At 45.0% G+C, this 21,615-nt stretch overlaps 1 protein-coding gene and 1 pseudogene across 3 annotated transcripts; both read right to left on the bottom strand.

The window, feature by feature from the left end:
* Positions 1–1,637: 1,637 nt before the first annotated feature.
* LOC310789647 (H-2 class II histocompatibility antigen, E-S beta chain-like) lies at positions 1,638–12,383 on the bottom strand. Of its 2 annotated transcripts, XR_014553351.1 has the most exons (8): positions 12,307–12,383; positions 11,844–12,116; positions 8,372–8,588; positions 6,760–6,827; positions 5,972–6,085; positions 2,830–2,856; positions 2,368–2,743; positions 1,638–2,300 (listed from the first exon to the last, which is right to left on the bottom strand). XR_014553351.1 is itself a non-coding variant. In XM_083651298.1 (7 exons), the coding sequence occupies exons 1-6, from the start codon at positions 12,359–12,361 to the stop codon at positions 2,831–2,833; spliced, it is 753 nt and encodes a 250-aa protein (XP_083507424.1). In that variant the 5' UTR covers positions 12,362–12,383; the 3' UTR covers positions 1,638–2,743; position 2,830. The 2 variants fall into 2 exon arrangements, 1 of the variants encoding a protein (XP_083507424.1); XM_083651298.1 differs by having other exon boundaries at positions 1,638–2,743.
* Positions 12,384–17,419: 5,036 nt separating this feature from the next.
* Positions 17,420–19,705, bottom strand: LOC310789755 (carbohydrate sulfotransferase 11 pseudogene; annotated as a pseudogene). Its single transcript, XR_014553930.1, has 2 exons — positions 19,609–19,705; positions 17,420–18,371 (listed from the first exon to the last, which is right to left on the bottom strand). The product of XR_014553930.1 is annotated as a carbohydrate sulfotransferase 11 pseudogene (transcript).
* Positions 19,706–21,615: the final 1,910 nt, after the last annotated feature.

Genomic DNA, 21,615 nt, shown 5'->3' with positions numbered 1-21,615 from the left:
TGTGACATCATCAGTGATGTCATAAATCCCAGTGATGTCATAAATCCAACTGTGACATAATCAGTGATGTCATAAATCCCACTGATAAAATCCCACTATGACATCATCAGGATGTCGTAATTACCACTGTGACATCATCAGTGATGTCATAAATCTGACACCATCAGTGATGCTGGTCTCATTGGCCACACAGCATACACACAAATGATTCCAGTTTAAAAAGCACCGCCCCCACGTGAGAACAAGTTTATCCAAGGCTAATAAGGGGAAAGAGAAAAATATTTAATTTACCAAAGAAAGTCAGGGCACTATCCTTCTATTATGTGCTACAGGTACAATTCATGGCTTTTAGATTTTGTTTTTTGCACTGCTGCAGAAGACATAAAAGCAAAGCATGCATACACACATGGTTCCCTTTCTTGACTTTAACTAATTTTGGGCTAGTACAGTGGGATCTGCTTATAGTGATCACGGTTATAGTGATCAAAAAGCTTGGTCCCGAAGACCCGAATCATTCCTATACACATGCTGTTTAAATAATTTGGTTATGGTGATCAATATTCTGCTTACAGTGATCATTTTGAGAACAATTGAAAAAATGTTTTAAACTACATGGTTCATGGTTAAACCCCCCCACCCCAGTTACCCTTTATGGGATTGAAATGGTGAAGGCTCCACTTAGAGGTGACACCTTGATTCTATAACCCCCCCCCCCCCCCCCCGCCCCCAAAGAGCTCAATGAAGAAATGGATCTTGGGTGGGGGGTTTTATGTGTGTGTGTGTGTGTGTGTGTGTGTGTGTGTGTGTGTGTGTGTGTGTGTGTGTGTGTGTGTGTGTGTATGTGTGTGTGTGTGTGTGTTTTTAAACTGCAAAATGTCTCGATGAGATCATCCTTTTCATAAATGTAATGAGGGAATAATTAGAGTGAGTGAGAAGGCCCATTTTGAAGTGTTTTTGCTCATCTCATGGTGATCCCTTTTCCCCCCAGCTAGACATGATCCAACACTGACACCTTGTGGACAATCGCAACTGTTTGCAACTGATGGTTTAAAACCATGCATCCTGTTTTGTGTCAGCTTAAATGTTAAAACTAACACAGTGCTGTTTACTTTGACGTTGCTTTAGAGAAATGTTAGAGAGAACATACTAGTTCATGGGATGGTATTTGGTACATAACATGTCTGTTAAAAACACATTGACTTTACAAAGAACCCACCACAGTTTTTGAAACACAACCAAACTAATCGATGTTTTAAAAGTAATGCAGTTGGCTGATGTGCTGAATGCATTTTGCCAAAACAAGCACCATAGCAACATCAGAAGGCCTGAATGAATAGTTGTAATAACTAAAAATCTAAACGTTAATTGTTCAACCAAGCAGCTGTAAGCTCCGAGATTGTGACAGTATTTCATGTTGTGTGATCACAGAAGTCAATGTAAAGATATGGAATATTACAGTAATGATGTGTGTTGGTGGGTTTAGAATCAATAATGGGCTGTAAATATGGACCTGAGAGCCTCATAATCAACCACACAGAGAATATAATAAATATACAACTAATCGAACGATGATGTGAGACCTTTCCATCGATCATTAATATGATGAGGACATGTCAAATGAAAAAAACAAACATGAGGAGAGTCTCAGCTAAAGCTTTATTGTAGGAAAATACATCTCACTCCAGTAGAAATATAATAATCTAACAGTCAGAAGACCTAAGGCTTCTAACATTGCAGCAAAGCAGCAGCTGATTGTGTGATTTTACAGATGAAGTTAAAGGACAGAAGTCTTCCATTAGTCTGAGTCAGTTCGAGGAAGTTAATCGCTGGAAGAGAACGATGTCACACAGGAAGGTGAATGATGTCACACAGGAAGGTGAATGATGTCACACAGGAAGGACACGCTACATACTACATAGTTCATGCTACATACATGTGCTGTATCACTAGACAGTTGTGCTGTACATTACGTATGTCACAGTAAAATGTCACAGCAGAGATGTGGACTAGAGTCATTGTGACTTGGACTCAAGTCGACTCAAGTCACTGTTTTAATGACTTGCAACTTGAAAATAAATGACTTGAGTCGAGACTTGACTTGGACGTTACACTCGTGCCATGGAGACATGATGACTTGAATTACTTATTTGTGTTAATTTTGTTCGTTCGTTTGTGTTAAAAAATTGTGTTTTCAGTTTAAATATTAAATGTAAAATATAAAAATGTTCGCTCACTCCCCCCCCCCCCCCACTCCATCATTAGTCGTTACACCCTCCCACAATAGAATATTTTTTTTATTTCTGGTGATTACACACACACACACACACACACACACACACACACACACACACACACACACACACACACACACACACACACACACACACACACACACACACACACACACACACACACAGTATGGTGGAATCTTTAATTCGCTTGTTTAAAAGTGATGGGGAGGGAATTTCTTTTTTGATTGAGAAGAAATTAACACCAAAAATATAGTTTCATAACGTTTTTTTGTTTGACATTATGAATATGAATAATTATAACTTGACTTGCCCAAGAGAAAATGACTTGGGACCAAATGACTTGAGTCACATTGTCTGTGTCACAGTCCATATTTATGCATATATCATACAGAACACAATGTGCCCTACATCATGTACATCACAGCACATGTGCAGTGTATCACAGCCATGAAGCAGAAACACCAACTCCTCCTCTCCAGCAGGTGGCAGCACTGAAAACACAAGAGCGCAGGTTGAATTCCAGCTGACTTTTCCTCCCAGGAGAGAATCAGACGAAGAACAAGTTTAGGATTCCTACCTCAGTTATTGGGAACCAGAACCCGACCTGATTTAACACAAGAGAAGAAGACTGCTGTTATTTATTTAAACACAAGAGAAGAAGACTGCTGTTATTATGCTGTAATAGAGGTCAACAGTCACGTGATGTGTCCAGACCCGGAAGAGAATTCCCCATTCATTTTCCCCAGGGGAGTAAAAATATATATTTTTTCTTTTTTGTTGTTGCTCCAAGTGGAAATGTTTTATGGTCACTCACAATTCTGTAGGTGACTGGTTGGCTTCGTTCAGTGGCGTGCCTGACCAAGTTGGTGCCCTAGGCAAGATTTGTGCTGGTGCCCCCCCTCCCCCAAAGAAAATATAATAAAAATTATATCGCAGCGAATTCCACCACTGCAGTGCAGGCTCAGAATCGCCCTCCCCCACTCTGGGAAAAAGCTCTGAGCAGGTAAAAGGGGGCGGGGCCGTGCAGGGGGTGGGGTGGTATGGATTAGGGACCATAGTGAAAGTGCTGCAGCCCAGGCAGCCAGAAAGCCAGAATTAGAAAAATGATTTCACTATTATTTAAAGACTTAAGATGTTGTTGTGCTTATTTTTTGTCTACTATTGTAAAATAATAGTATAATAATAGCGCTTGAGCTAACGGCTCAAGCGCCCTTAGCATTTGCCTAGTTCGCCTAATGGACGGCACGCCACTGGCTTCGTTCCAGCCGTATACAACTCTTTCTAAGGATTTTTCAAAATGTCTATGGAGAAAATGATAGAGTACCGCAGGGATGACGTATTTTTGTAGTTGGAAGGCGGAAGTCCCCGACATGTTGGAGCTTCAGGGGGAAATGTAATGGAGTTTTAGAATGGAGATTTCACTTAAATGTATAAAATAGCCTAAGGTCCGTGGTTAACTTTGATGACTTTTGAAGCGTTTCAAAAGTCATCAAAGTGATTCACGTTTGTGAAGATTATCCTGCTGAACACACAAATAACCGTAATATAAGAAGTCAGTGGCAGCTAGTGGCACTTGTGAAGTAGCTAGTGCCTAGTGGTACTTCAGTAGCAGCTAGTGGCACTTCAGTAGCAGCTACTGGTACTTCAGTGGTAGCTAGTGGTACTTCAGTGGTAGCTACTTCAGTAACAGCTAGTGGTACGTCAGTGGCAGCTAGTGGTACTTCAGTGGTAGCTAGTGGTACTTCAGTAACAGCTAGTGGTACGTCAGTGGCAGCTAGTGGTACTTCAGTAGCAGCTAGTGGTACTTCAGTAACAGCTAGTGGTACTTCAGTGGCAGCTAGTGGTACTTCAGTGGTAGCTAGTGGTACTTCAGTAACAGCTAGTGGTACTTCAGTAGCAGCTAGTGGTACTTCAGTAGCAGCTAGTGGTACTTCAGTAACAGCTAGTGGTACTTCAGTAACAGCTAGTGGTACTTCAGTGGTAGCTAGTGGTACTTCAGTAACAGCTAGTGGTACTTCAGTAACAGCTAGTGGTACTTCAGTAGCAGCTAGTGGTACTTCAGTAACAGCTAGTGGTACTTCAGTAGCAGCTAGTGGTACTTCTTCAGTAACAGCTAGTGGTACTTCAGTAGCAGCTAGTGGTAGGCTATTCAGTAGCAGCTAGTGGTACTTCAGTGGTAGCTAGTGGTACTTCAGCTTTGTGAACCTTCACATAGTGTGAATTTCAGCACAATCAAATATGCCACCAGACCTCGACACAACGAGCTCCAGAAGCCCCAGCCGGGCAAGATGAGAATGTGACCACGACATGTCCCCTCTCTGAGAGCGGGGTGAATCTCTCCCTCACACCGCTGCACAGAGGCATTTTCCTCTGCTTTCTTGGTCTTGTGTGGTCTTTATGTTGTATCAGGAATGCACGTTAGATTTTTTTTGCCAATGTCCGAAGGGCCAGTAGTGTTTTCCAGCTTTTTTGGCTGATTGCCGATGCTGATATGCATTTCTTTCTTTCTTACTTTCTTTCTTTCCGCCTGGTTTCAGAGCGCGGCGCGTCTCTCCTGTGCTGAGTCGGCACACTGCTCGGCCTGCTTCTGTCAGCTGCAGACACAGTGCTTTTCAGGATGTGTGAGAGATCGCTGGGCGGAATAGGATAACTGCTTCAGCTTAGGTTGCGTAAAACATCCCATATTTGGGCATGGTTTTGAAGCGTCGTTTCAGTTTGTCTTGTGGCTGTTTCAGATTGCTGCCAATGTTTTATTTCGAGGCCTTTGACGGCTCGTGCTGATATCATCATGCATCGCTACTTTGTATACTTTATACTTTGTTGCACATATTAATCTGTACTGTAACGTTACACGCTGTCAACTTTGCATCAGCTCTGCATCTGCACAGGCAAATGTGGCAATGGTTCAATGTGTGTGTGGATGGAGTTTGTGTGGCTGTGAGGGACACTAGATTATAACACAGAGCTTTGGTCTGTTTTTTTGTGCTCGAAAATAAAATTAATAAATATTTGATAAGACACAAATAAAATATTTATTACTTAACAAGTTTGCTCAATTATGTTTAAACCTGTGTTTACGCAAACAACACAATTTCACTCTTGCAATAATAAAATGGAGGATTAGTAAAGAGTGTATGTTTGTTCCTTTTTATTTCAAAACATGCTAAATCATAACCTCCTTGGCAGAATTAATGACATAAAATGAAGGAAAAACAAAAAGAACGTGGTCGCTCAACAACCATCGTGAAAACAGACCAAGAAATGTGGCCCCGCCCTAGTTGACTGCAACTGCTGACAGATCACCAGAGGCTTCCACTGAGATTCCACAAAATTCCACGAGGTGCCACTAGGAGGATCCAGCCTTAGCCTTGGTTCACACCGGGTGCTATACAGAAGCAGAGCAGAAGCTGAGTGTCACGCTAAACCGGTCACATAAGAAGCACTCTCTTTTCCTCAGCGCCTCGCTCGGCGCTGCCTTCCCCCGCCCACAACTTGCATTGACTTAATGCCTGGCAGCTCGGGTTCAGCGCGCTGCACGCTTGAAAAATAGAACAGAAGCCTGAACTATCGCTTCAGCGTGGCATGCGGCTGGTGTGAGCGGTCTCGCCTGTTAACAAGGACGCCAAAATTAAACTGCGTGGCTTCAGCGTTGCTTCAGCGTGACTTTGGCGTATGGTGTGAACGAGGGCTTACTGGGTGAACTGGTCTAGTGGACTGACCTTGGGCCTTCCTCCTGTAGAAGATGAATCCAGCCAGAGGTAAGATCAGACCCAGAGCCAGTCCAGAGGCTCCGATGGCCACCTTGTTTCTCTCCGACTCCGGCATCGACGGATCTGTTGAGAGAGAGACAGGTCAACAGACAGACAGGCAGAGACACAGACAGACAGGCAGAGACACAGACAGGTATAGAGACAGACAGACAGACAGACAGACAGACAGACAGACAGACAGGTAGAGAGACACACAGACAGACAGGCAGAGACACAGACAGACAGGCAGAGACACAGACAGACAGGTAGAGAGACATACAGACAGGTAGAGAGACAGACAGACAGGTAGGCAGAGACACAGACAGACAGGTAGAGAGACATACAGACAGGTAGAGAGACAGACAGACAGGTAGGCAGAGACACAGACAGACAGGCAGAGACACAGACAGACAGGTAGAGAGACAGACAGACAGACAGGTAGAGAGACAGACGGACAGGTAGGGAGACAGACAGACAGACAGACAGGTAGAGAGACAAACAGACAGGCAGGTAGAGAGACAGACAGACAGACAGACAGACAGGCAGGTAGAGAGACAGACAGGCAGAGACACAGACAGACAGGTAGGGAGACAGACAGACAGACAGGTAGAGAGACAGACAGCCAGGCAGAGACACAGACAGACAGACAGGCAGAGATACAGACAGACAGGCAGAGACACAGACAGACAGGCAGAGACACAGACAGACAGGTAGAGACACAGACAGTCAGGTAGACAGACAGACAGACAGGTAGTTACCCCAGTCCTGGATCACAGGCTCGAGCAGGCTATAGTGCTCCACCATGCAGGAGATCTTCTCTCCAGACCTGTTCAACACACACACACACACACAGACACACACACACGCACACGCACACGCACACACACACACACACACACACACACACACACACACACACGCACACACACACACACACACACACACACACACACACACACACACACACACACACACACACACTTCATATACTAGGTTTTGTCCTCGTCTCACACCGGCTGCTAATTTCTGTCTTACTGACGAGCACGGAGATGGATCATCCTGATGACATCATCAGTTATCCAGAGGAAATGGCTCCAGACCAACATTTTATAGTAGAAACTGAGACCTACATGAGACTCTCTACATGACCTGTGGTAAGACAGATAAGTCTGGGGCTAACCAGAGTGTCCATCAAATAAATCCAGATTTTGTCTCCGTCCCCACACACACACACACACACACACACACACACACACACACACACACACACACACACACACACACACACACACACACACACACACACACACACACACACACACACACACACACACACACACAGTTTTTCACGGCAAAAGTGGTGGATGTGGGCCGACATTACCATCTTTCAGAGGCTGTATAGCTGGATCCTTTATAGTATCACAAGAAACTAGAAGACCTAAAGGGGGCTAAATAACGCTCCTAATTTTGGGGAGGGAAAAACGGGCATGGCCATTTTCAAAGGGGGCCCTTGACCTCTCACGTCAAGATACCTGAAGAAGAATGGGTTTTATCTACACACAAGTCTCCCCTTTACAGACAGGCCCATGCTAATCTTATACAAAAACAACAAATACAGAAAATGCAGGTTTGCAGGCATGTGTCATTTTCGCCTATTCTATTTGAATATTGGTAGGATCATAATTATGTGATTTTCAATACTTTCCACCACTTGGATTTTATTGGCGTTTCACTGTATCTGTTAGAAATTACATATTTCTGAGACTAGAACAGTTGAAAGAGTTTCTGTTGCAATTTGTGTGAGGTTGACCCACATTTTTGCATGTACTATCTGAATTGTACTCTAGTGGATCTGGACTCACCTGGGGGTGTACTCTAGTGGATCTGGACTCACCTGGGGGTGTACTCCAGGTGGATCTGGACTCACCTGGGGGTGTACTCCAGGTGGATCTGGACTCACCTGGGGGTGTACTCTAGTGGATCTGGACTCACCTGGGTATGTACTCCAGGTGGATCTGGACTCACCTGGGGGTGTACTACAGTGGATCTGGACTCAGTGGATCTGGACTCACCTGGGGGTGTACTACAGTGGATCTGGACTCACCTCCTGGGGGTGTACTACAGTGGATCTGGACTCACCTGGGGGTGTACTCCAGGTGGATTCTGGACTCACCTGGGGGTGTACACCAGGTGGATCTGGACTCACCTGGGGGTGTACACCAGGTGGATCTGGACTCACCTGGGGGTGTACTCCAGGTGGATATGGACTCACCTGGGGGTGTACTCTAGTGGATCTGGTCTCACCTGGGTATGTACACCAGGTGGATCTGGACTCACCTGGGGGTGTACTCCAGGTGGATCTGGACTCACCTGGGGGTGTACTCCAGGTGGGAGTGGATCTGGTAGTACCAGTCCCCGTCCGGCATCTCATCAGTGGAAGTTACATCAGAGGTGACTTCCTTTTCGTCTCTCAGCCAGGTCACACGGATTTGTTTTGGGTAGAAGTTGTAGACGCTGCAGATCAGCATGGCTGTGTGTCTCCCACCAGAGGGCATCACTGAGCTCAGCATGGGTGTAGAGGGTGTAGCTGTAGGACACAGTGATATTATTATTATTACAATCTCACGCACTATGCGCGCTCAATTCCTAGGCGAGCCCACTCGCCTTGCCCGCCCTGCAGCTCGCCCGCTGCACGTTGCATACGCAGCTCGCCCGCTGCACGTCGCATACGCCCTATTGGCACCAGGAAGGATGACATCATCACTGATGATGACATCATCACTGATGCATCACATCATTAGGTAATTAGGATAATCACCTAATTAAAAGAAACAGGCTCCGTCAGGTCACCCGCAGGGGTGCTGTTTACACTTCCTGAAAGTTTGAGCCCAATCGCACAGAAAACTGCATAGCCGTGGCCGGACGAAATTCTGCTCACGCACACACGCACACACACACACACACACACACACACACACACACACACACACACACACACACACACACACACACACACACACCACACACACACACACATACACACACACACACACACACACACGGACACACACACACGCACACACACACACACACACACACACACACACACACACACACACGGACACTTCTCATTCTTAGTATCCACCTTATTTTTGAATGCCCCGCTGTAAAATAATTATGGGTGCAAGGTCCGGTCTAGAACGTGACTGATTGTTGCAGCTTTCGCATTTCCTCGTTAAAACTCTGACGCAATAAATACACTCGTTTGACAACTTATTTGAGGGAATGTAATCATTTTATATCTTACGTCTATGGCGTAACCATGTAACAGCGGTAAATCAAGTCCATTCGCATAATCGGTCCCAAACTTCTCAGTCTTATCTGGAATGGCATTTCTGACATGCTATTGTGCGATTTGAGCAAAAAGGGGCGCCGCAGACAGCACAAATGGGTGTGGCCTAACACAATAACGGCCGTAAACGCCACGTTGGTTCAATGATGGTGAAACTTGGCACATATACTATTGTACCAGAACCACTGCCACTTTTTGTGATTTCACTGCAGTTGGGAAAAGACTTGAACCAGTAATTGTAGTGGCCGCTTGCGGCTATATTTATTATTATTTGTTGTTGTTGTTGTTGTTGTTATCATTATCATGGCAGTGTGTTTCCCACCAGGGGGCGTCACTGAGCTCATCCTAAAAGAGGATGTAGCTGGAGGACACAATGTTACAGTAATGCAGTGTTTTTCAAAGTGTGGGGCGACCGCAGAGGTATGACACGAGTGTGTGTGTGTGTGTGTGTGTGTGTGTGGGGGGGGGGGGTATAGTGTGAGTGAAAATTATGTTTCTCATTGTTAATTAAGGTATTCAGTGTTAATGAGTGACCCTTTCACACGAAACCTGCTGATGATCCACTTGGATGAGTCAGGGATGTTCTGCTTTCCTCTCCCATGAGCTTGTGTTCGTGTGGGAGGGAAGCAGATATCTTTGTTCTCTACCCAGCCAGTAAAGGTTGAATTAAACTGAAGTCATCAGACTTCCTGGAAACGTACATGTAGGTGGGGGCTATTACTCTATAAGACACAGAGCTGATATTTGCTCTGGGCTTACTCTGTATGAATTTCAACTGAAGTGGGACTCTGTGGGATGTTTTTATTGACTTTGAATAAATCCTCCAGTACCAGAGACCTTTCATCCGCCATTTATTTTCCCATAGATATTTCGTAAAATGCTTATAATATATATTACTTCCAGAAGAGAAATGTAGCCCCCTCTTGTCAGAGAGCAACAATGCGGGCAGAGAGGTTAGTAACATGGAGGGTGGGAGAGGTTGGTCTCCTTGTCGGATGGTCGGAGAACCATGTCAGGGGCAGCGGGGTCTCCCCCCTAACATTAACCCCCATGCCTAAATGTTACCTCTCCCACCCCTGATGCCTAAACTTAACCTCTCCCTCCCCCCACGCCTAAACATAACCTCTCCCACCCCTCTCCTACCCCCCATGCCTAAACCTAACCTCTCCCACCCCCCACACCTAAACTTGACCTCTCCCACCACCACACCTTGCTCCCACCCTCCATGTTACTATCCTTTCAGGCCGCATCGTCGTGCTCTGAGAGGGGGCTTTCTCTTCTGGAAGTGAGGACAAGGACTCAATGTTGGAAGTGAGAATGTTTTGATAGGAGAGCCCATAGAAAAAAGGGGTTTTTTGTTTTTGTTTTGGTCCAAGTGAAATGTTCTATGGTCTCTTCTATCGTTTGGTTTGGTTTGAATAAGTTAAACTATTTGTATAAGCATTTTCCTAAATATCTATGAGAAAATATGCATGGTACGCATGCTGAAGCAGGAAGTGACGTCGACTTTGGATCTCTAATATTAGCACTATTAGTATTCTTGTTGTTGTTGTTGTTGTTGTTGTTGTTGTTGTTGTTGTTGTTGTTGTTGCTGTTGTTGTTGTTGTTATTGCAAAGATTACCATTGTTATTGTTCCAGCAAAGTGATTGCACATTATTTGATGTTACTTTATTTTTTTTAAAGCACACAGACTGATGGAGCAATCTAGTGACAAATGTCAAGTTTCTATTTTATTTTCCATTTACATAAAAAAGTGGTTTGACAAAGTGGAAGTGGAAGTTGCTTTTTTATTTGCATAAACCATATATTTCTGAAAGAAAGGTGAGAGGAATGGTCATGATCTTGATGCTATTTCAATTAAGTTAAACTCACTTCACGGATCCCAATGGTTTTAACCAGGCTAGGGCATGACAAAAACGCTTGAGAACCTCTGCAGTAATAGGACTAGTAGTTGCAATATCAGTGTTTGGCCATCAGATGGCATCACTGAGCTGAATCTGATTCAGAGTTTATGGACAACAAACAATATTATGAATTTATTATTATGACAGACTTTTCGTAATAAATGTAATTTTTCCATGTAATGTTATTTTAAAGTTTTATTTAAACTGAAGTAATCTTTGCATATAGGCCCATACATACTGAGAAACTATTAAAATACTTCAGTACCAATCTCCTGAATAATATATTTTTCCATGGATTTGACTGATCAATAGATAAAGTATAAATCAATATAAATATTTTATAGAAGGAAACAGTTTGACAGCAGACACAGATAGAAGTAGTTCATATAATGTATTTCTCGATGAAGATAAACTTAATTTAAACTAAACAGTAGAAACACTAAAATCTGACAGAATATATTTCCAACTGAATTCATTTAATTAAATTCAAAGACTGAGAGCTCTACAGTAATTATTTTAATCAGTGATGTGTTTGTTATTGTTGAGGTTTATGTCATGATGTTGATGTAGAGAACAGCAGCTCACCTGACTTAGTCAGAGCAGATTGGTAGTCCATCTCAATGTTGTGTTTGCAGTAGACCTCCTTCTGAACCTTTTCACCTGCCAGGAATGCAGCATCTTTGTTCCAGTTCTTTGCATAGACCATACCAGGTTCAGTGTAGCCAACAAATGTTCCCACACTGCTGCTGAACCTGACGTCTTCGATCTTGTTGAAATACCAAGAACGTATGTACTCAGTGTCCTTCAGCTCAGTGGAGTTGAATACACACCGAACCATCATAAATTCCTCAAATCCAGCTGGAGATCAAAGACAAAAACAAAATCAGCCTGTTACTTTCACAGATATAAATATAATTTCCATTCAAACTGAAGAGTGTTATCTATAAACCTATTGATGAGTTGCGGTTATTGATCCTATTGCTCTAGACAGATTGACAGTATGATCTATGAGCTAGTTATTGATCAGGTATTGTTGTATTGACCCTACCTGCTCCAGACAGGCTGATGAAGAAGAGGGAGCAGAGCAGAACAGATGAAGCCATGTTCCTCTGAGTTCACCAACTGACACACTCAAACTGAGTCCTGCTAGAAAAACCAATGTAGGCGCCACACACTGATCACATGACCAGCATCACCTGTTGCCAAGCAGACAGCCCAGCCTAAAGGTTGCTGGTGGCAGAGCCAAAGAGCATCATGGAGAATTACATCCACCATGCAGTAATTATCATGAAGTTATCTAGCTATAATCTCTGTTACAGATCTACAGTATTAACCATAGATCAACAGTTTACTGTAACTGTAATTACTGATCTATCTATTATAGATCTAATTATCTGTCTGTTAACGGATCCGACAGGCAGACAGACAGGCAGGCAGGTTAATTATACTACTATAATTGGAGAGCTGTCTGTCCGTCCAGAGTTTCAAGGCACACCGTTGCTCCGATCACCTCCAAAATCTGCCAAAACACTTTTCAGGGGTCTGGAATGAATCTGGTGCAAAAAGAAAAAAAAAAGGGTAAGGGCTAATGTACACCGCATCCGGAACAGATGTGGTACACTCATGTAGACGTATGCAGGATCCGACAAAAATAGAACAGGTCGGTAATTTTTCCGTACCACATGTATTGCCCATCAATTAACATGGGCGAGAGTCGATCTGTCAGCCGGATCCGCAACGCAGCCGCAACATATCTGGTGTACATTGCCTGTAACACTTTACTTGGATAGTCCACCTACAGATAGTCTACAGAGTATTAGTAACGGTGTCCACCCGCTATGCCGACCACCCGCAATGCCGACCTTAGGTTTAGGCGTGGGGGGTGGGAAAGGTTAGGTTTAGGGTTAGGGTCTGGGGGAGGTTAGGTTTAGGCGTGGGGGGGTAGGAGAGGTTAGGGTTAGGGTCTGGGGGAGGTTATAGGTTTAGGCGTGGGGGCTGGGAGAGCTTAGATCCAGCCGGTCCACCGACACGCTGCACGCCGCCTCGCTCAGCTGGTTCTGCTTGTGGGCTATCGGCATTGCGGCCTGTCGGCACATAGTAATGTATCAAGAGCTTATTAGTTGACATTCAACAATTCATCAATTCAGCTTCGTCTGTCGATTTTTTATACGTATATGTTTTATTTTATTTTCAATTTTAACAATGTACACAGGACACAGGACAGGAAAACAAAGAAAAGCATACATATATTGACAATTATTATAATGTGGTGCTACTGTTGCATTCTAGAAAAAAAACATAACTGACACATTGTTTTGAATTCATGTTTACATCAGACCAGAGCCGTATAAGAGTCGCGACATCTCCATTCACTCCAATGGTTTTTTACTATCAAGAGTTCCAGGAAGTAAGGTCCTGGATTAAACAGCACTGTCGAGTTGCAGCCAAATGGAGTTTGTGTTGTACTTTGAAAGGATTTTTTTTTAAAGAATCAAATTGTACGTTATCAGCTTCATTTTAGCATGCAAAAGTACCCCTTCCTGGCTGTTCATTGGCTAATGAATCACGCATTTTGGACCTCCACTGACGCCACTCTCTTACTAGATTGCTCTGCATCAGACTATTGATACTATTCTTTTGTTATTCTAGAAATACTTACTGCTTAAATTAGACATTCACAAAGCTACAGAATAAGTGTTACATTTTGCTAGAGCAAGTTGCATGTATAGAGCACTGTCCCTTTAAGAGATTCTCTGAGACGTGTGTGTCTGTAGCCTACAAGGTCTGGTTTTATGACAGTAGAAGAAGAAGTTGAGTGTGCTGAACAGACATGATATATGACAGTAGAAGAAGAAGTTGAGTGTGCTGAACAGACATATGACAGTAGAAGAAGAAGTCGAGTATGCTGAACAGACATGGACATTGTAGCGAAGCTTGTGGGCTTGCCTCGGGTGATGCGTGAAGTGGCCTGGGCCTGGCCTGGCTGGGTGTAAGGCAGCCAGTGACCAAGAGTGATCGGTCAGAATCGCAATCAACTTGTAGCGAAGCTTGTGAGCTTGCTGGGGGCGAAGCTTTGGGGCTTGCCTCGTGAAGTGTGCTGGATCGTGGATGAGGGCTCACGGGCTGTGATCGATCAGAATCACGGGGATGGAGATAGGGACCGAGATGTCGGTCCTGGGACGCGGTTAAGATTCCACTGGTGTCCTGGCTGCGTGTAAGGCAGTCGGTCATCAGGGCCTGGCTGGTTGTAAGATAGCCAGGACTCAGCTCGGGTCCGGATTTGGTTGTGCTAATGGTTGACATTATGAAGGATAGTAGGGAGTAAGAATACCTGAAGAAGTATGGAAGTAGAAGGAATCTCGCGAATCAAGCATAGCGTCACAGAACACCTTGTTTATATCCCCACGTTTTGGTGTATGACATCACGTCATTGGTGATGTCACAACGTTCGAGGGAGCTATGACATCATCTGTGTTATGTCTGACATCGCCGATGACCTCACAGGTGAACTCTATGCTATGACATCATTGTCATCGTTGATGATGTCATCGTCATTACGTCGTTGGCGCGCCGGCTGGTGGGCATCGACTGCCCCAAGAACAGGCCTGACGGTGGGCCATTATGGGCCCTTTTCTACAGCCGCTCCCAGATTCCTGTGGGGAATCTGTATTCTTCCAGAAATGGCCGGAATGGCCCTCTAGTCCCACCTGGTATAGGCAGGGCTTAGTTGATTATTCTGGGAGTGAGGGGGGCTGTGGTCCGCCTGGCCACCGGCCGGGTGTAGGCACGGGTCCGCACGCCGTTGTCCAGTCCCGTACATCACAAGAGCCAAGATTTGGTGACTGTCCTCATTGGCCAGGATGTGTGTGGGAGCTGGGGGTCTACCCAGCAACTGCTGTAGTGAGCTGCAGTGGCCTCTGGGGGCTTGAGTTTCCAGTTGAGGAAACTCAGCGGCGTGAGGTCAGCGCGGGAGCCGCTCAGGGGCCGGGGGTCTACCCAGCTACTGCGGTAGTGAGGAGCCTCTGGTTCTGGTGGCTTGAGTTTCCAGTTGAGAAACCTCAGCGGCGTAGGGTCGGTGCGGAAGCAGCTCAGGAGCCGGGGGTCTATCCTAGCCTAGGTAAACCCAGCCACCACGTGACCTGCTCTCTCAGTTCCCAGTCACTAGCGTCTAGACTCCGGGCCATTCACAACGATTTCCGCGGCGATTGAAAGACTCCCGCAGACCCGCAGCCAATGAGTGACGGCATGACTGCCAACATCAGTCCTGCCGTGATCGGCCAATCAGAGAGTGCGTCTTTGTCAATGACGTGTAACAGCTGCAGCGGCTTAGCACTACCTAGCCGTTAGCATTTGGCCTCTCTAAAGCATAGCTCCCGAGCTAGCTACTAGCTGGCTAGCTATATGGCTATGCAACTACGTGAGGAAATTCAAGTGAAAACAGCTGTTGAGGTTGAGGTCTGTTGATCAAAATAACACCTAGCGTTATCGAAATCGGATTTTAGCGGACCATACAAGCCAGGGCTTCAGAGCTGATCACCTGGACACATTTTATGGCGAAATTGTCTGATAAACTTGTCTGTGCTGCTCTGTGGTGATCAGCTAATGTCTTCATAGCATTGTGATTATGATTTAATGCATTATGGAAGATAAACGCTGGTTTAACATAATTAAAATAATTCCCTACCAAACATGTAAAGTGACGCTTCTGGGCAGTAGACCATTTGGGCATAACATTATGTAATGTGACATGAGATCACCACATTTCAATAAATATAACGTTTTTGCACATTTGAATGCTGCTGGTCGTTTGTTTAATGCTGTATATATTGGATATTTAAAGCTGATACACAACACAATTGTGTTGAGGTAATTCTGCAAAGCTCAGTTAAAAATATAACATGTAACACTTTACACAATCAAATCTAACTTATTCACAGCAATACACAGTCCAGTAGTACAGTGGGCTAATTGTTTGAATTATATCGAAATATATTTGCATGGTGTAGCATGTAATGCAGATAATGTAGCTAGATACTCTGACACAGAAAGGCAGACAAGCTAGCAGCAGGGATCTTGTCACACTGATTCCAGATAAACTCCTCTGTCTAGTCAGCTATACAATATTATTGTAGCCTACATAATACCACAAGCTAAATACAGCATATACCAATGTAAGGCTGGGTAGCATTAGCTAACGTCATCCAGGCTATACAGTAATAGGCTATTATAAAGTTTTCTCTCTCCTGCTGCAGGTAGGATGATGCACATAAATATAGCCTACATTATGTAAAGTCATTGCATAAATGTGTTTTTTATTGTAAAACTAAAATGTGAAGTAGAGCCAATTTATTGGAGCGGACATCACAGTAGGAGATGCCGGTAGAAGCGTAGAAGCGCGTTACGCTGTCACTTACCTAAATCACGTTAAATCGACGAGGGGTATATATAGACCCAGGATTACATATATGTTTCACATAGGGTGGTGTTTTCATTTGATGTTTTATTTGGTCCAATATTGAAATGTTATACAATTGCAGGTTGTGTTACCATTACACAAAATTGAGATCTACCCCCAGCTAGCAGATCATGGGCGGGCTGCCGGCGGCAAGCCGGAGACCAATTCGGCGGGCCACCGTCGGCAGCCGCAGCGGCTCCGCTGCGGTCGCGCTAATCGGTGAAACAGCAGTCCGCCGGGGTGGCTCGCTGGCGGTCCGCTGGCGGCACCAGCGTACACAGCCAGCGGCCCTTGCACGGCACGCTGATGGCATGCCGCTGGTATTGCACCTCCCAGCCCCCATATACATTGTTATTCTAATGCATGCATGCAGTGCTTCTCCACTGGCAGGGCTCCCTTCCTCTCATACTTAAATATGGTGGTAATTTCTGAGGTAGCCTACTTGGTTAAAAAAGGTTGAGAACCACTTCAATAATGCACATAATTACAATGATTTAAATGATAACATGTGATTATTAATACAACAATAATAATTTAAAGGAGAACAGATCCGTGAACTTTTTGTTATTTTATTTATGGACATAAGAAATGAATCAAAGGATGAGGATTTGACAACTGTGCATTGCAAATAGCAAAAAACTTGACAACTCTGTATATGTTGCATATTATGTAGGCTATATATAAAAAAAAAATACATCAAGCCAAAAATAATGTAGGCTATAAAAAAAACAGCCATTTTGAATCACAAAATCTGCCTTAAATAGTGCAATAGTCAAATAAAACAGTCATAAAGATACAAATAGAAAACAAGCATAAAGTCACGCACAGCAACACATCATAGATATTCCTACTTTTCCACAGTGTTCCAAAAAGTAAATTTTATATAAAATTTTGTGTTATTATAGGTGGGTAATTATCAAGGGCTGTAATTATTGTAAGTCAATACTAGCAGGGGGAGTCCAGTATATAAATAAACAATAGTCTCAAGATTCAAGCTTACTTAATAGCCATAATGAACATGTTACAAATGAGGAATTTGTCTTTATGCAGTATGCAGCGCAGCAATACAAAATATCGGCAAGACAGAAAGGCAATTTTCAAATTAATTTGCATTAAAGTGCAAAGTAACAGACCTTGAAAGTGACATAATGGAGTCCATGTAAAGATCAGGATCAGAGAGTTCAAGCATGAGTCTGTGGATGAGTGAAGTCCCAGCCTCAACTAAACTTGAGGTAGGCTGGCATGGAGTAGTTGAAGAGCAGGAAGTCCATGCGGTAGAGGTTGAACAGCTTCTTCTGGTAGAAGGGGCTGATGTTGTGGAAGAACTGGGCTGCCATGTCGCCCGTAGTCCTGGTGCTCTTGGAGGAGGCCGGGATGGCGACCTGCCCCTGCAGTACGTAGCGGGAGTCCTGCTCCAGCGTCTCGTTGGCGGGAATGGCCAGCGGATCCCGGACGCCCGTCAGGACCATGAGCACTCTCTTCCAGTTGGTGCAGGCCACCATGGGCACGTAGCAGTACAGCATGCCATGCCGGTCGTCCACGATGACGTGCTTCAGGTCCTCGGGGATGAGGACTCTGCGTTTGCGGGTGTAGGAGCGGCAGGCCTCCTCTGACAGCTCGCGTCGGCCCTGGTGAATCGCCTGTACCGCTGATTCAACCTACAAACAAACAAAAACAGAAAAGATGAAGAATCATCAAATATCATGAATGATCAGCCCTAAAATAACAACTAGTGCACTTGTGGTCAATATTTAACAATTTAACATTGTTTTTTGGAGCCACCGACCAAAACAAAACCTGGACGTTTTAATTTGGGTAAAGCATGGGTTTTTATATGGACTAGGCCAGCTCTTGGAGGATAAAGTGCTTTGAATGCAGTGATGTCACAACAAGCTTAACACCGCTGGCTGAGCTAACAGTCCGCCATGTACTGTGTGCGACCACAACGTTGATTCCGCACCATCGGTTTCAACATAATAAACACCGGCCCGCAAACCGTTCTCCCATATTATAAATTACAAAGTGTATGCCCTGCCACCCAGGCTAACTAACGTTAGCTTACAGCTATGCCAAACAAATATTGGCTAGCCGTATATGTCAGGCCTACTGCAGTAGGCAGTGGCTAATGTTAGCGGCTAGCTAGCTATGTTACATGGCCGTAAAACGCCACCAAATTGATTTAACTTTTAACCATTTCGAGTAACACACATTTCGAGTTTCCATACGGACCTCCAGCGTTGGGTAGTTGTTTATAACGTGACTATATTTATAACTTATAACGGACTCCAGCTTCCGGTTTATAATTCGGGTCTGCAGCCAGAGTATAACAAAGGAAATGGCAAGCGGCAACAATGAGTCACGTTAAACCGGACCTTGCACCCACGATTCTTTTTTACAGTGGGGCATTCAAAAATAAGGTGGATAAGAGACTCTAATGTGTCTTTAAAACTAACGTTAAGCCCGCACAAGCCCTACAGCTATGCCAAGCAAATATTGGCTAGCCGTATAAGCAGCAGTAGGCCTGGCATAGCCAAGCTAACTAGCGTTAGCTAACAGAGAAACAATGGTTTGATTAGGCTACTTACTGGTAACAAAATAATAACATAACGCAGAGCTCCCTCGCAAAACAGCCAACACATCTAACGTTAGTTTCATATGCTATAAGAGACTTTAATGTGTCTTTAAAACTAACGTTAAGCCCGCACAAGCCCTTAGCTGAAATAATAGCTACGTTAACCAAACCAGCTAACGCTAGCTAACTTGCCTTAGGAGGGAAGGGATAAAAAGGAGGGACAATAAAGGCTACTTGATATTAGGTATTAGCTAACGTTACACAGACAATGATAGTTCGCCCGTATGGGACTTAGCAATGTAGGTCTAAAAGTGTACACAAACCTTTTAATTTGATAGATCCTTCCTCGCACGAGGATCACGCAGCCAAACTCTGGATTCTGGTTGAGCAAGTTAAGTTTCAACTGTGTCTGTGCCCTGGGCAGGTTTCCAGCCAAAGTGCCGGCCAGGGGCGGAACGGAAACAATGGCTGTGGGGGTGGGGGAGGGTTTATCTATACAAGACATTAACATGGGCTCACAGGAGAAGTGTAGGTTAGAGCTGACCAAATGTATGGTATGCAGCACTATAAGCAGAGGTTCTCAAAGTGGGGTCCAGGGACCCCCAGGGGTCCTTGAGGGGCTTCCAGGGGCCCCCAGCAAAAAAATCATTTTTACAATAATTCCAATGATAAGTAACACAATGACAGAATGCATGTACGTCCAAGTATGCACATGACATGTGCACCTATGTGCAGTGAATATGCCACTGTCTCTGACTTGTCATCACTCTACTGCCTTATTGCTTGTTGTGTCTTTTGTTGTTTTTGCACTCATATGCCCCGTTATATTTGTACTATGTTGTAAACGGAGTTCACAGCACAAGAATTTCACACGTGATACTTGTTATTTCCAGGGAGTGACAATAAAAATCTTGAATCTTGAATGTATTTTGATCATGGGTTTCATACACTTTATGTAATAAAACAGTGAAACGTGTGACGACCACACAGTGGGAGGGTTGTCACAAAAGCTGAGACCCTGGGACAAAATCTTATCAAATGAGGCTCCGTCTAATTTGTGTCAGTTTAGGGGCCCTTGACCTGAAAAAGTTTGAGAACCACTGCACTTACACCACTTTGCTTGGTTATTGCAAACAGTGTGCAAACTATACTGTGACTTTCGGGGGAGCCCACTTTTTCACCGGGGGGGGTGCAACCGGACGTGCGCGCGACCCGGTGCGGACAGCTGCTTGCGCGTGCCTAAAGGTCTCATTATGCTTTCCGCATCAGCGAGGAACGCGAGTGTCCGCACGGAAAAGTGACGTCAAATCAGCAGACACGGCCCTCCGCAAGGCTCCGTGCGGACGGTTTTCGAGCGGCCGTGCGCACGCCGAAATTTGTAACTACGCGGACGCGGACGGGCGGACAAAGTGGAGTTTTCAAGAATCGCGCTCAATTCCGCCTGCAGAAACCCACACAGAGTATACAAGCTCCACACGTTTCCTCGTCGGATTCCGTGTCTCTCATTTCCGTGCGGCCGGCCAAAGCGTCAAGCATATTCCAGGCTTTAAGCTTCTGGCATACTCTTTGCGCCCAGCCAAGCGCATAGGGCGCGCGCCGATTATGACGTCATCGCACGGGGTGTGTCGGGGGGCGAGGCCTGAGCGCAGCGCGGCGCGTCCATGGAGATTTTTCTATCAGCGCGTCGGGTTTTGCTGCCTGTGCCTGTAGATCTCCGTGGTAGGCTATCAGCAGACATCTGCTGTGATTGAGTCCTCACCATCGTACAGTCGCCTTCAAAGCATGATGTTCGATTATAACGAACTAGTTGTGTGCCTGAGCCTTCCCAAATGTTGAGGGTCGTTTTTTAGAATTTAATACATAGAATTGGGAACGTTACATTCAATTTCATTCAGACTGCCTGGCGCCTGGAGCTGCGCACTGAGTATGTTTTGTTTTGGCCTGCGCCGAGTGCGCGCGCCCTCCTCGGAGCCCCGCCTCCAGCGCGTGCGCGAAGAGTATGCCAGAAGCTTTAGAAAGGACTGCCTCCCTTCAACGTTCACAGTCTGATTCAGGCAGCAGCACATCCGATACAGGCTACAGTATCACATAAGCAGTAGCCGGGTAGCCCAATGACCAGACCACATCCACCACGCTCTAAAAAGCAAAAACCACAGTAAGATCTCTATTCTATAGTTTATCAGCACGCTCAAAGACACGGATACAGCTCTTGTCGTGTTCCACTTTTCTCTCCAAGAGAGAAAAGCGCGCTGCGCACACAGAGGGAGGGAGGGTGAGAGAGCACAGAAAGGCGAAACGGGCGCACTGCTCTCCATATACACTGCATCCAC

Source organism: Poromitra crassiceps (assembly GCF_964638095.1).
Source record: "Poromitra crassiceps genome assembly, chromosome: 15".
Taxonomy (NCBI): Eukaryota; Metazoa; Chordata; class Actinopteri; order Beryciformes; family Melamphaidae; genus Poromitra; species Poromitra crassiceps.
This window is presented reverse-complemented; position numbering and strand designations above follow the sequence as displayed.